General features: G+C 36.7%; 1 protein-coding gene across 1 annotated transcript; it reads right to left on the bottom strand.

Moving 5' to 3' along the window:
• Nucleotides 1-4,729: 4,729 nt before the first annotated feature.
• On the bottom strand, nucleotides 4,730-15,731 carry LOC141591388 (uncharacterized). The gene is made up of 4 exons (XM_074411691.1): nucleotides 15,576-15,731; nucleotides 12,914-13,001; nucleotides 4,877-5,169; nucleotides 4,730-4,792 (listed from the first exon to the last, which is right to left on the bottom strand). Exons 1-4 carry the CDS (start codon nucleotides 15,729-15,731, stop codon nucleotides 4,730-4,732), a joined length of 600 nt encoding a protein of 199 aa, XP_074267792.1.
• Between the last annotated feature and the right edge of the window lie 257 nt (nucleotides 15,732-15,988).

Genomic DNA, 15,988 nt, shown 5'->3' with positions numbered 1-15,988 from the left:
TGCCGGCTTGGATTCAATAGGTACCTTCTTTCCTTCACTTTCTAAGTTTTTTTTGTTAGAAGATTTTATTTTATTATGAATTTTATGCCGTGATTGAACCAATATGATAAAATTCCAATCCTTTTTATCTTGTTGCAAAATCTCAGGATGTGCGCGGATTTGCTCTGTTGCATCATGGGATCGTTCTATTTTGCAGGTATTCTCTCCACTTTCCACTTTGTCGAGTGAATTCAATTAAAGTTGTGATCTTTTTTACTTCTCTTATGTTTTTTTTTTCTCCCCTAAGTCCATGTGCAATTTTTGTGTCCATGTGCAATTTTTGTTTTAAATCAATAGTGGTCTTCATTGTATGGTGCACAACCTATGATTCTTGCGTATTAAATCTGACATAATCGCTTCAACGTTACGTATTTCTAGAATTTTTGTATAGGGTTCTTTATTTTACTCTTCAATTTATTATCTCCATTAGTTATAGTTTTCATTCCCTCTTTGACTTTGGTGGTCGACGAACTCATTTTGACCATTAGTTTCTCCAAAGTTAAGTAAAGATATGGAGTACAACGCAAATGTTTTAGCAAAGATATTATCCTATTATCAATTTCAAAAGTTTTTACTATTGTACATTGCCATAAAATTACTGTCAAAGTCCGCATGACCAATGACTTTCCATGAGGATATTTTAAATCTAGGTTACCAGGTTCGGAGTTCGGACCCACGAACCATGAACTGGTTCGGTCGAACGAGAACTGGGTTCGTTCGCGGCCTGGTTCGTTGGGATGGGCGAACTCAGTGATATAGTGACATAGTGAAAAGGATTGATTACCTGTGCGCCATTGAAGAAGCTTGACGGAGCGAAGGGGATGAAGATGACTCTTTTATCTTTAATTTATGTTTACGAGGGAAGGGAGAATATTGATTTTTATATTGCTTTTACTAGAACTTTACTCGCATGGGGAACTATTAATGTGACCGAGTGAATGACAGAGCAGCAACTTCTCTTTTAAAAATACCCCGCATAATATAGGTGGTCGGCCCAATGTGTATGTCTTTTTAATTTCTTACTTCTTTTAATGGTTTGACAAGTGTGAACAACAAGCATACCTCTTTGACTTCTCTCTCACCAAGAACTTCAATAGGCTACTAGTATTAAATATGGAGCCTTTTTTTTTTTTTAGAAAATGTCATTTATCTTTTTGAATAACTTATTTTAAACATAAAACTTGTTAACTTCACAATACCCTTTGAACCAAGTTCGAGATAGGTAGCGATCTACGTACTCGAACCCGTTCTTCGAACCGAGCCGAATCCCGAACCATGTAACCTAGTTTTAAATGGACTTAGAGTAATTTCTACTTGTACCCCTTATAGATAATTTGTACCCTATCATTTTTTGAGTAATGGAATCCCATATTTGTAAGTTCTTGTTTAGCATTTGATAGAGGTGGCAGATAGTGTCCCTCCGACTTGCCCATAAATGGATGAAAAGGCTAATCTTTCTTTCATTTATTAAGTTTTTTTTCGTGGGATTCGACTTGGAAAAGATTTGACCTTGATTGATTATTTAGTATGAGTTACTATATGGTATTGATTTGAATCAATACAACAACAACATCAGAGCCTTAATCCCAAAATGATTTGGGGTATTGATTTGAATCAATATACAAGTAAATATTGATTACAAAGTGTAGAAGTCTATATTTATATACTAATTACATAAAGCAAATAACTAACCAATTTATGTGTTAATTCAATTTTAGGATAAGAAAAATCCCAAGCTTTAATGCTTTTACTGATCTTTTTTACTTTGGATCTTGATTTAATTGCTCGACGAGTGTCCGACATGTGATATGTTGTCGTGATATGTTGTAGATATATCTGGAAGAGTTGTGGTTAACCTTGGAAGACTTGTGCCTTCGGAATTCCCTAAACCTCAAAGATGTCAACTTTATCAAACTCTAGATCTATTCAAATGGCTTTCCATAACAAAAAGTTTTACTTTATCAATAACAACGGAAACAATTCAAATGCTTTTTTTTTTTACAAAAACTAGGTATAAGAAAAATTCGTTGAAATTCTGTTAGTTTCTTGCATAAAACAAGGATTTTTGCATCATCGGATCAATCTATTTTGCAGGTTTGTTTAGTGAATTCAATTAAAGTTTGCTTCTTTTAATCAATTTATGTGTTGAAATTCAATTTTAGGATCGGAAAAGTCCAAGCTTCAATGTCAGAACAAACAATTATTATATCAGGTCCGGTTATAGAAGCATGTAACAATTCTATATTGCTTCTTGGTCCTCGTTTTTGTGGCAAAACTGCCGTATGTTCGTATTGAAGTTTGAATTTTGTAAAGTTTACTTTTTTTTCCGAATAAAATTGAAGTTTGAATTTTGTTTGATGAGTTTAATTAAGTTTTGTAGATTGTTCTAAAGGATTTGCTCAGTGAATATCCTGATATGATATGTGTGGTATGCGGATGCTCCTTTTTTTTTGTTGGGCATAATTTTGATGAAATTAAAGTATTAAACACAGTCTTATTACTGTTTTATAATTTTAATTGATATTTATGTAGTTAATTTACCCTTAAAAATTCGTAAGTAACTTCTGAATTTCGAAAATAATCCGCAATGTTCCGTTTTTATGAATCCAAGAGTCTTTTGTGTTGGTGCGCTAAACTTTAGGTAGTTTTGGTTGTTTCATATGCAAATTTGTGTAAGGTAGAAAAATCCAAGCTTTAATGCTTTTACTGATTTGTGTGTATTGTTATCTCACTTTCCTAATAGCGCTGTGTACACGTGATCTACAATGCCAATCTTTAAAGCTCATTGTTAGGACTCAACAATATCACCAATACACATGGTGATGACTCAGTACAACATATACTCAATAGTTTTATTTATTTACTGCACCAAACGTCATCACTTAAGTCTTTTGATTTTCAAAAGTGTGTACTATTTTGCCTATGGTCGTGACATGCAGTGCCCAACTTTCTTGTACTAAGCATTTTTCTCTTTTGTAAAACCTCAGGGGAGGATCTTTTAGTGGTGGAAAGAGTCAATTGTCGGCCTTTGCTACAAAGGTAAGCTTGCTTTCCATGTCTAAAAGGATTGCTTTCATTCGATAAAGTGAAATGACAAAGTTGTATATTCTAATTCAACTAATCGTGAAGTACATTGAGCCAAATAAATGCACTATTCTATTTTTTTTTGTTTACTCCTATTTCTATAAACAAGTCGGATTGTTACTTAGCTTTCCCTTAAGCACAAGGTACTCTAACGCAGTAGTTTCGTTGCATACTAGTAACTGGGTGGACTCGATAACAACCTTTGTTTCCATAGGATGTTAAGTTGAGAGACACTTATTGTTTGAAATGCTCGATTCTTGTGAATCAAGGTAGTGACTACCTTTAAGCTGTGAAGTTACAAATCCATCAAATATTCATTGACCCGAAGATATTTTAAAATGTTTTAGCAAAGATATTTTCATATTATCAATTTCAAAAGTTATTACTATTGTACGTTGCCATAAAATTACGGTCAAAGTTGACTTTCCATCTTAGATTGAGAAGGCGCACGGCGCGGCAATGGGTCCCGCCTTTTGCACGCGAGGCGCAATGATTTTTCAAAATAACATCCTTATTTTACAATCAAATTTTGTAAGAGAATAGTCCCTTTTTGTTTTAAAGAGAGCTAACATGTTTTTAAACGTAAAAATTAAGAATAAGGGGGAGAAAAGAAATGTAAAATAAAAGAATTTTTTAAAAAATATGACATTGCACACTAATGCGCCTTCGTGCACTTCACTAGTTGCATTTTCTGCGCTTTAGGTGGGCCTTTTGCACTCCATGGGCCTCAAAGTTCCATGAGGATATTTTAAATGGACTTTACTTCTACTTGTGTCACTAATTCTTGATTTGTACCCCATCATTTATTTGAGTAATTAATCCATGTGTAAGTTTTTGTTTATCATTTGATAGAGGTGGCGGATGGTGTTCCTCCGACTTACCCATGGATTTGCCCTTTCTTTTGCCATGTGTAGGTTAAAAAAAAACGCCATCTTTCTTTCATTTATTAAGTTATTTTGGTTGGGTTTTGACTGGAAAAGATTTGATCTTGATTTTTTATTTAGTATGAATTTTATGGCATGATTTCAATCAATATACACGTAACTAGCCTTGTAAAATCTTTTTTTTACTCAAAACTCAGGATTTGTTGAATTAGATCATGGGATTGCTCTATTTTTCATATTTTTCAGGTATTCTGTTCACCTTGTTGAGTTAATTCAATTGAAGTTATGTTTGTGCTATTTCTCTTGCGTATTTTTTTGTTCTCATATCCATGTGCAAATTTTGTTATTTTTGGTATTAATATTGGTCTACACTCGATAATGCACCAACCTATCTATCTATTACCGTAGCTCAATTTATTTAATAGTTCTTCATCCATATCCAATATCTAATCCATCTTTATCTATCCCATTATTTCATATTTAATCCATTTGTATGGTTTCTTCTCTTTTCTATTAGTATTCGACTAACTTCTTCTAGTGGAGTAATAATGATTCAACTTATCAAAAAACTTAATATTATATAGTTCAATTATAACAAAGGTGTATAACAAAGCAATAAAATGGATAATAATGCATAATAAGTAGTAGCTCGGCAGGCTTAACCGCGTGGGAAAAAGCCGTGACCCAAGGAATGGTGGTTCAACGTATCCAAAATAGGAACGTTAAACACTTTTGGCGGGTCTCCAAAGACCCACACCATTCCCTGAGGAGCACCTACTATAATCCTAAAAAAAATATCGAGAACATATAGGATTGTAATTAATCGTCTCAAAGCAACTCTCTCTCGGCTTGTCGAGAATTTCTTTGACCTTCGGTCTTGAACGAAGGTCTTTGTTAATGCAGCGTTTAGTGAGTTGGACCAGGTTCATCACTTTCTTCTCTCTTTTCGTCTTCTTATCTTCCGTCTTGTTACCTTCTGTGAGTAGTAATCCCGGTCTAGCGAGTTTATTATCATCCACACTCAAGGCATGTTCTTGATAGCTTACACTTTTACCTTTTTGCGTTATTACATCTGCATCTCCTCTAAGTAGTTGTAATAGTATAGTGCCATAGGAGTAGATGTCCCTTTCAGCACAAGCCTTCTCTTTCGTTTCTTTTTTTCCTGTAATTAAAAAGAAATTAGAATGTCAAGTAAAATTGTTAAATGGGCCAAACTAGTCAAAATTTTATTTGGTCAATTTCGGATCAGATTTTATGGATGGGCCACGAATCAGGTCATGGGTCAAACCTTGTTTATTTACCACTATTTTGTCGAAAAAAAACTTCTTAAATATTACATCATATTAATATCAATGCTATTAGTATACTATTATACTTATCAATCAACGTATTTCTACACCTTAAAATAAGAGTTATTTTTATGTATATTATTTTCCAGTCTCGTTTGGTCCAAACCCGTAAAAACCGGACATAGAGGTTTAAGTGCGATTCCACTCCCCTACTATTCGGTTCGTTTGTTAGTTTGGGTTGGTCTGGTTTAAACCCATAAAAATCGAACTTAAATGATTTTGGTTCATTTCCATATTTCTAATGGAGCCAAATACTCATTACTCTTTGGTTACGGATATAATGGAATAAATCAAAACGGCTAAATAAAGTGGCTGCCCTTCTTTCTTTTGTGAAGTAGTGCCATTTCGATGTAGTATTCGACGCAATTTTCATCTTGGGTCATTCGGAAACCTCCTTGTGTCCGTAACACAAGGGTAAGGTTGCCTACATCCGACTTACCCCACCCGCATTTTACATCCGACTTACCCCACCCGCATTTTGCGGGAGCCTGTGGTAATGTTGTTTAAATAGTTTCGGTTAGACTCCTATAAAGCATAAAACCTATAAATAAAGAACAGTTTAACTTTCTTCGTCTATTTAAGCACGTGTTCGTCCATGGTATTTGGATACGTAACCGTTGTAGACACACCTTCAAACGAAATCAAGCTAAGTTGAATTTAAGGTAATTGGTGTGGGTTGTTTTATGCTGGAATTTGGTGGGGAGATATGTTAAATTTGGGGCAAATGATGTTCTTTGAACAAGTCATGAGATGTCGAAACTCGAAAGATATTGATTGTAAGTTGGGATTTGGTTTTGAAATGAGAATGAGAATTAAGTTTTACCCTGTTGAAGTATGAGACTTTTAGTGTATTCTAGAAGTTTCCGGAATATTCTAGATTTATCCGGAATGTGCTAGAATAATGTAGAAATATCTAGAATAGTCTAGAAGAGTCTAGAAGAATCTAAAAGAGTCATGTATGTTCTAGATTTATGTAGAATAACCTAGAACCTTCTAGACATGTATATAAGTGGTAAGGAACTCTAGAGAGTTCCGTGTGTAGGCCACTCTAGAATGTCCTATTCTAGAGTGTTCTTAGGATGTAGGAGAAGGAGGGGGAGCTCTATAAATAGAGGACCTCCTCTCCCATTTCAAGAACCCAAGTGAACCCAAGTGTACCCAAGTGTATCCCAACAAATTCACAACAAATCAGTACACAAACTAAATCCTTTAAACTAAACTCCAACTAATCAACCTTCAACTAATCAACTAAACAAACAACTAATCTCCACTCTACTTCTTATACTCCCCCATACACCAACAAGTGGTATCAGAGCCCATGGTTGTCAAATCTGGGCGATGATATTACGATCCTACCTCATCCGTCCCATAAAAAAAATCACAAAAAAAAAAAAAAAATCATTTGCTTCCTATGATAGAAAAAAATACTCTTCCCACACAAAAAAAAAAGGGCAAAAACGCCCGAATGAAATTGTTGATGGTCATGAGCCGAAACATTTTATTCACAGCAATAGGGTAGCAAAAACAAAAATGCTAACCCGAAATCCGGGCAGTAAAAAAAAAATGACCCGACAAAGGTAACCAAAAAAAAAATTCGGATAGCAAAAGAGCTAATCCGAGGAGGGTAGCACACGAGGCTAACCGAAATTAAACCAGGGAGGGTAGCACACGAGGCTAACCCAAAATTAAACAAGGGAGGGTAGCACATGAGGCTAACCCAAAATCATACAAGGGTGACAAAAAAAATGTGAACCCAAAAGAATTATGGGGCGATACAATGAGACCCCAAAAACAAAGGGCATAGACCCGACAAACACAAACAAGAAAACATGGACATCGACCCTAAAAAATCGGGACAAAGGATCCCGCATCCAAGCAAATTTAAACATGAACAAAAAGCAACATCAAGGGAGGAGTACATTAAACAAAATTCAAATGACGGAGAATCAAAGAAGCAAATTATAAACATAATTCAACAAAAGCAAGGGAAGCAAAACCAGAGGAGGAGCCGCATCAAATAAGGTGCAAAGTACAAATATCAGAATTCCGAATTGAAGAAAACATGATACAACAACAAGATGTACAAGATTTTCAAGATCATGGGGAGCCGCTACAAACATGTTTCCGAAGACTAAGAATCAAGATTTTTCAAGATTAAGGGGGAGTGTTGGAATATTAATCTAGAAAAATCTAGAATATGCATTAGAAATATTTCCTAGAATTGTCACTTGTAGGTGTATGGGGGAGTATAAGAAGGTAGAGTCTTGGTTAAAATGTCAGCTAGTCGGAACTCGGATGGGCAATGGATAAGTTCCACTTCCTTTTCTTGCTCGGCATCTCGAAGTGCATAGAACCTCACTTTCATGTGCTTTGTCTTGCTGAAGCACACTGAATTCTTCGCGATGGCGATTGCTGACTTGTTATCCACCATAACCTTGGTTGCTCCTTCTTGCTTGTAGCCTAAGTCCTGAAGTATTTTCCTTAGCCATATTACTTGATTATTGCATGGGCCAAGTCGCCACGTACTCGGCTTGGTACTTGATGAGCTACGATATCTTGCTTTGAATTCCATGAGAATGTTCCTAAGCCGAAGTAAAGGCATAGCCTGAAGTACTTTTCATGTCATCTACCGATCCTGCCCAGTCACTGTCGGAGTACGCTATTAATCTTGGATTGTCGCAAGGCTGGTAAAATACTCCAAACTCTAGAGTACCCTTTAGATATCGAAGTATTCTCTTCGCTATACCCATGTGAACCTCACTTGGTTTGCTCATAAATCTTGATAATAAGCTTGTGGCGAACATAAGATCAGGTCTTGTAGCTGTGAGGTAAAGTAAGCTTCCAACCAAGCTTCGGTATTGCTTGAGATCAACTACTTTTGACCCATCATTTTTGGATAGCTTCCCATTCAAGACCAAAGGAGTAGAAACCGGCTTACAGTTCTCCATCTTGAACCTTTTGAGGATTTCTCGAGCATACTTAGTTTGAGAAATGAAGATTCCATCTTCTCACATGGACTTCCATGCCAAGGAAGAAATTCATTAAGCCCAAATCCGTCATTTCAAACCTTTTCTTCATCTCCTCCTTAAATGTAAGGATCATTTGGGCATTGTTTCCTGTGACAAGGAGATCATCAACATAGAGAGAAAAGATGAGAAGATCACCTTGTTTTTTCTTTACGTATAGTGTATGCTCATTTTTACTCCTCGTGAATCCTTGCTCAAGGAAGTAAGAATCAATCTTGCTATACCACGCCCTTGGAGCTTGTTTGAGGCCATATAGAGCCTTTTTCAGCTTGCACACCTTTTCTTCATTTCCTTGTGTGACAAAGCCGGGAGGTTGCTCGATGTATATCTCCTCCTCGAGTTCTCCATTAAGGAAGGCAGATTTGACATCAAGTTGATAAATTTTCCATCTTTCTTGAGCAGCTAGAGCAATAAGAGTCCTTACCGTATCATGACGAGCAACTGGAGCAAATGTGTCTCCATAGTCTATTCCAGCTTGTTGGGAGTACCCTTTCACGACCAATCTTGCTTTGTACTTATTGATTGAGCCATCTCGATTCATCTTTGTTTTGTAGACCCATTTCACTCCAATCACCTTTCGATTCTTGGGCTTGTCCATTAATTCCCAGGTGTTATTCTTCTTTATCATGTTTATTTCTGTCTCCATTGCGTCTTGCCACTCTTTGTACTTGGAAGCCTCATCATAGTCTCTTGGCTCCTCAAAAGAGAAGTAGCATCTCTCACATTCCTCTTCATTCAGATTAATAACGGGACATTCTGCATAAATTTCGGAGAGATCTTTCTTACCTCGAGGTCCCGTAGCATTCTCCGAATTGTCGTTAGAGGATGGAGAGTGTGTATGCATTGGAGTTGATGGAGGTGTAGGAGGATCATTATTGTTGATCGTATCATCATCACCTTCTGGATGTTGGTGATCAGGAACTAGGATCACATTTCTTTCCACCTTCTTTTCTTCCCAATTCCATATTGCATCTTCATCAAACTCCACGTCTCGGCTTATCATGATCTTCTCCGTATTGAGATTGAAAATCCGGTAAGCCTTTGATTTTGAGTCGTAGCCAAGAAATATACCTTTCTCTGCCTTATCATCAAGCTTGCTCCTTTTTTGCGCTGGGACGTGAGCATAGCAAATTGAGCCAAACACCTTTAAATGCTTAGCTGTAGGCTTTTTACCGCTCCAAACTTCTACTGGAGTTTTTCCCTTAACTGCCTTTGTTGGAAGTCTGTTGAGCAGATATACGAATGTGTAGACAGCCTCAACCCAAAATTTCTTCGGCATTTTCTTTTCAGCCAACATGCATCTGGCCATCTCCATCACGGTCCTATTCTTTCTTTCGGATACCCCGTTTTGTTGTGGAGTATATCTGCGGTGGTGATGTTCTACACCTTCATCTTCACAAAATTGGTCAAATTGTGAAGAAGTATATTCTTTCCCGCGATCGGATCTAATCATCTTCAATTTGCACCCGCTTTGATTTTCAAAGAGCTTTGAATTTTGAAAGACTTGGAATACTTCTGATTTTTGTTTCATAAAATATACCAAAGTCATTCGAGTAAAATCATCAATAAACAGGATAAAGTACCTGTTTCCAAGATGAGATAAAGTTCTTTGAGGACCGCATACGTCTGTGTGAACAAGCTCTAGCTTTTTACCTGCCCTCCATGCTTGGCCTTTTGGAAATGGCAGGCGGTGTTGCTTTCCAAGTTGACAAGGCTCGCATAGTTCTTTAGTTGCTTGAATCATTGGAAAATCCCGCAGAACATTCTGCTTGTGTAAGTCGGCTAGTGCACGTAAGTTGAAATGTCCGTACCTTCTATGCCATAGCCAGGTCTCCGCGGCGTGAGCGCGATATGATGACTCTAGGCCATACTTCCATTTCAAGGAGAAACTTTTATTTTCCATGGCAACTTTAGCAATCTCCTTATTTCCGGGGTCATATATGGTGCAATTATTATTTGCAAAGACTAGTGAATAACCATTCTTGATCATTTGTGCCACACTTTGCAAATTTTCAGCAAGATCCGGGACAAGCAGCACATCTTTAATGTATTTTGTACCCCTCTTAGTTGGAACAATGATCGTACCTTTGCCCTTCGATGTCAGAACTTCGCCATTCCCCATTCGTACCGGAGTTTGGATAGAAGTATCCAACTCGCTGAAGATGCTTAATCATTCGTCATGTGACTTGTACAACCACTCTTTGCTTGGCCGGCATAGAAGAGGTGCTCATTATTAACGCTACTTGAATAATGAGCTTGGTCCTTGGACTCCATTTGTTTTTGTCTACAATCTTTTTTAAAGTGCCCATACTTCTTACAATGGTGACACTGGGGCTTGCCTTTGAAATAGCAATTCTTTTCTGCATGATTATTCTTTCCACAAATGCGACAAGGAGGAAACTTTTCCTTTGATTGTGACATTTGTTTATTGCCACCATCGTCACTTTTCTTCTTCCACTATGTGATGACTTGAACGCATCCTCGGAAGAAGATTCTTCAGTCTTGAATTTTTGATCATAGGCGAGTAAGGATCCAAGTAGCTCGGTTACTTTGAGCTTTGAAAGATCCCTTGATTCTTGATAACGATGACAATCATGTCGAACTTTTTGGTTAGGGCAACAAAATAAAACTATGGCTTCCGCATCAAACACTCTATTACCCGCTCCTCTAGATTTTCTAGATTTATTTAGAGGAGAAAATTACGACCATTGGTGCATTAAAATGAAGCTCTTCTTAAGAGCAAATGCACTATGAGAGATAGTAGAAAATGGTCCCCAAAAACAACAAGAAGGTGTTCCAACAACCGAAGCCACCTTAAAGAAAATAAAAGAGGATGAAATAAATGACGCCAAAGCCTTGTGTTTCATCTTTAATACCGTTTCGGAGATCATTTTTCCAAAAATAATGTGGGCTTCTACCGCAAAAGAAGCATGGGATATACTCCAAAAAGAATTCTATGGTGATGAAAGGATAAGGGCATTACGCCTTAATGCCTTAAGAAAACATTTCGAAAATTTGAAAATGGGGGAGAATGAAGACATAATAACCTACACTTGGAGAGTAATGGAGACAATTAACCAAATGAAAATATATGGTGAAGAAGTCGCTGAAACGAGGATTGTGCAGAAAATTCTCACAACTTTGACAAAAAAATTCGACATGATTGTCACTATTATTAAAGAATCAAGGGATCTATCGAAGCTCGCCGTGACAGAGCTAACTGAATCTTTACACGCCCATGATCAGAAGTTCAAGACTCAAGAATCTTCTTTCGAAGATACATCTTCCCATGAAGCAGCCAGGCATTGGGAGGAAAAGAAGGTAGAAACAAATGTGACCTTACTCCCTGATAATGCTGACACAACCAACAACAATGATTCTCCTATTCCTCCATCAACTCCTAAAGCACATTCTCCATCCCCGAATGACAATGTGGAGAATGTTACAGGAGCACAAGGTAAGAGAAATCTCTCTGAAATTTATGTAGAATGTCTCTCCATTCAAGATACAGAAGAGTGCAAAAGATGCTACTTCACTTTTGAGGAGCCAAAAGAATTTGATGAGGCTTCCAAACAGAAGGAGTGGCAAGAACCTATGGAGAAGGAGATAAATATGATAGAGGAGTTGGTTGACAGGCCAAGAGATCGAAAGGTAATTAGTGTAAAATGGGTTTATAAAACTAAGTTGAATCCTAATGGCTCTATCAATAAGCACAAAGCAAGAATGATCGGCAAAGGATATTCACAACAAGATGGAATTCACTCCGAAGATACATTTGCTCGAGGAGGAGACGTACATTGAGCAACCTCCGAGTTTGGCGATACAAAAGAAAAAAGAAAAAGAAGAGGAATGTTCAAGCTAAGTGTTACACCAAAAGTCTCAAGGAGGAGTGTTGAAGTATGAGATTTTTAGTGTATTCTAGAAGTTTCCGGAATATTCTAGATTTATCCGGAATGTGCTAGAATAATGTAGAAATATCTAGAATAGTCTAGAAGAGTCTAGAAGAATCTAAAAGAGTCATGAATGTTCTAGATTTATGTAGAATAACGTAGAACCTTCTAGACATGTATATAAGTGGTAAGGAACTCTAGAGTTCCGTGTGTAGGCCACTCTAGAATGTCCTATTCTAGAGTGTTCTTAGGATGTAGGAGAAGGAGGGGGAGCTCTATAAATAGAGGACCTCCTCTCCCATTTCAAGAACCCAAGTGAACCCAAGTGTATCCCAACAAATTCACAACAAATCAATACACAAACTAAATCCTTTAAACTAAACTCCAACTAATCAACATTCAACTAATCAACTAAACAAACAACTAATCTCCACTCTACTTCTTATACTCCCCCATACACCAACATACCCTCACTTAAATTTAATATCTAATATTTATCACACATATACAAGTATAAAATATAGATTTTAATAAATTTAAATAACATGGATTCTAAAAATGAATGTTTTGTGGGAGTGGGTAGTATAAGAAGATAAATTCATATTGGAATTTTAGACTAAAATAGCAAACAAATAATTTACCTTCGAGGAAGTATCCAGGCGTTCCTATGTCTCCCTCCTTGTTGAACTTAGTGGCTGCTCCAAAGTCAATGAGTTTTACCTCATCATCCTATTGGGGAAAAATAGAGAAAAAGAAGATTTTGTTAGTATAACTATTGAAATGATGTCTAGGTTAAGAATCCAGATGGTACCTTACAATAAACTATTGAAATGATGTCTAGGTTAAGAATCCAGATGATGTTGCACTTTAGGATTAGCGTTATACAGACAAAAGGTCACTACAAGTTATGTCCACAATCAAATCATGTTAATTGCTAATAATCTAATATATGGCGTAGACCAATAAATAAGTGAAACTTATTTCATTGTTTGGATTTAGATGAATTAAACTCCAAGCCATGAAAGTATTGTGAATCCTTTTCTTCAATATATAACACTAAGTGTTACGGGTGCGGTAGGGGACTTAAGTAGTCGCTATGAGGGTTAGTAGTGGTTATGGGGTGGGTATGGATTGTGTTGGTTAGGAGAGGCGAAAAAAGTGGTAGCAAATAGGAATGAAGGCACGGTGGTAACTCGGTAAGGGGTAGAGCGAAGTTGCTTAGGTGGCGGGGCGATCATTATGTTGCCTACGTGGGTGTTTTGTGGTGGGGATTGAGTTTGATGGCTTCCTTTTTATTCCATTGCATTTTCTAAACAATCAAAGAACTAACTCAAAGGTCTTGTTCCTTTCTTTTTTCTCCTTCGTTGATTCCATTCTTTTACCAACCACCTCTTGCTTTCGAGGGATTTGTTCTTTTGGATTAGGGGTATTAATTGTGGGGGTATAGCTTAGAAAAATGGGAAACATAGACATTGGTTTTTAGGGAAGAAAATGGAATCTAGCTTTAAACATTGGTATATGAGTTAGCACAATTAATAAAACTAACAAATAACATAATGTTTTACATTACTTAGTGATACGAGTACGGAAGCGTAAATAAAATAAAAAGTGTTGTGGAAGGGAGTCGAGCTCGTGCCTCTCGGTTTGGAGGGACGAGGTCGATTTACCACGATATTTGACTAAAAACCGCCGAGTTTCAAGTCATAAATGCTTAAAACAAATGACGCCAATCGTTGTTTTAAACGAGATTTGAAAGACCGTTCAAATCTGATTTTGTGATCAAATCTTGATTGTTTTCTAAGATTTCTATATTAAACTTGTGGAAAATAACAGCTACAATCTCTGCTATTTATAGCAGTTTAAAACTACTCCTAATTGAGATAAGAAAACAAGTTTCTTTCTGTCTCAAGACTCCAAATCTTTTTCTTCTATGGATCGAAATCGATCTTTTATTCCTACGGCAATCTTATTTTTTATTCCCACCGGCAATATTCATTGCTTAATTAATTAACTACTCCTAACTCAATCCTAGAAGTTATTAATTAAACAACTTAACAAGAAAATCCTAATGTAATTAGAACTCCCTTCCCAAGTTGTTGCGTCTTTGCTCTTCGAGTCGGTCGATCGACTCTGTTCCCTTAAAGTGTTCCCTTGTGTAGTTGTCAAGTCCAAGCTAATTTCCGCATCCACATTATCCAAGACCGTATCACTTAGTTTCGTGGTTGAATTCGATAACAAAGCTTAAGGGCCCTAAAATTTGAAACCTCAATGGGTACCACGTAAAAATTCGATAACAAACTTCATTTCTAATTCACCCATATTGTAGAATTCATCAAATACAAGTGTTTATACAAGAGAGGGAGTTTCACATCGGAAATAGTCAAATTCGAAAGGTTTGGAGAACGCATTGCTTTATGAAAGGGAGGAGGAGCCCGATGTCGTGATGGTTGTTTTATGAATCCCAGCTCAATTGTTTTGACTATACAACATTGTGGAAAACCTAGGTAGAGCGGTAGAGGTAGTTAACTCTTAATTTTGTGTTCAGTAGTGTTTGTTAGTTTGTTAGTTTGTCTATGTGTTAGGTCTATAAGGTCTTGTGTTTCTTTCTCCTTTCGTGTAGAGCTTCCTATCATTGGTAATGTTTCCAAAATTTTGTAATGACTGCTAAAACCTCCTACAATTTCAACAGCCACCATCTCTTGATCCTCCACAACCCACCCACCATTTCCCTCCCTACAAACATAACATACCCAACTTGATAGCTGCCATTTGGCCACCATCGTGACTTCCTCCACCATCGCCATAAAATACACCTGGCTCAGATTTGTATGTGGACGACTGTCCAGAAAGAAGGTTAGTGGCAATTTACAGTGCGTGTGTGTGCGCGCGCCTGTCTGCCTGGCTGTGCCTTGGTTAATGTTGTATTTCTGAGGAGGTAATCTAATCTAATCTTTATAGGAGATGGTTTGATTTAGTTTTTTTTGTTGGAAATGGAAGTAATATTAGAATAGGCCTAAAGGGCAAGCACCATTACAACCAAACCCTTTGTCATACCATCGACGCAGCACACAATTAACAAACAACTACACATTAACAATTCATTACATCAATTCATAGCCGGGCTCGTTGTTTGCACCAACCCTATAAGCCTCGGTCTACATTCCTCTTTCACATTTCGAAAACTCTGATTGGAATTTAGTTTTTTGTTTTAAATTGCTATAAATGCAATATTGTTGTTCGTCATCGGAACTTTCATGGTGTTTGTAAAAACTAAAATAAAAATAAACATATCTTTGCACGAACCTGTGTAAGCATGATGTTATCCGGTTTTAGATCGCAGTGAGCTATGCGTAAGTTATGCATATGCTCCATTCCTTGAGCCACTCCGATTGCAATTTTAATAATTTCTTCCAAAGTTAACTCTCCACCTGATCCAAAATCGGCACAAAAAAAAATCATTGTTAATTTGTAAATATTTATTAACCATACAACAATAATAAAAACAATGTGTTAGTACCAACATAGGTTGGGGTTAACTAACATAAATCATCATCTTTGAATCGACCAATACGTTCAAAGGTAAATAAACAAAGGAAAAGAAAACAGAGAAATGGTAAACAAAACAAGTGAGTTTGTAACTAATATGAAAATTAGAGAAGTGTGAAAACCAAGTTTAAAGGTTAAATCGTCAAAACAGATTTGTAAAATATATATTG

Source organism: Silene latifolia, chromosome 7, assembly GCF_048544455.1.
Source record: "Silene latifolia isolate original U9 population chromosome 7, ASM4854445v1, whole genome shotgun sequence".
NCBI classification, from domain to species: Eukaryota; Viridiplantae; Streptophyta; class Magnoliopsida; order Caryophyllales; family Caryophyllaceae; genus Silene; species Silene latifolia.
The sequence above is the reverse complement of the archived record's forward strand: the minus strand, read 5'-3'. Positions and strand labels throughout refer to the sequence as shown.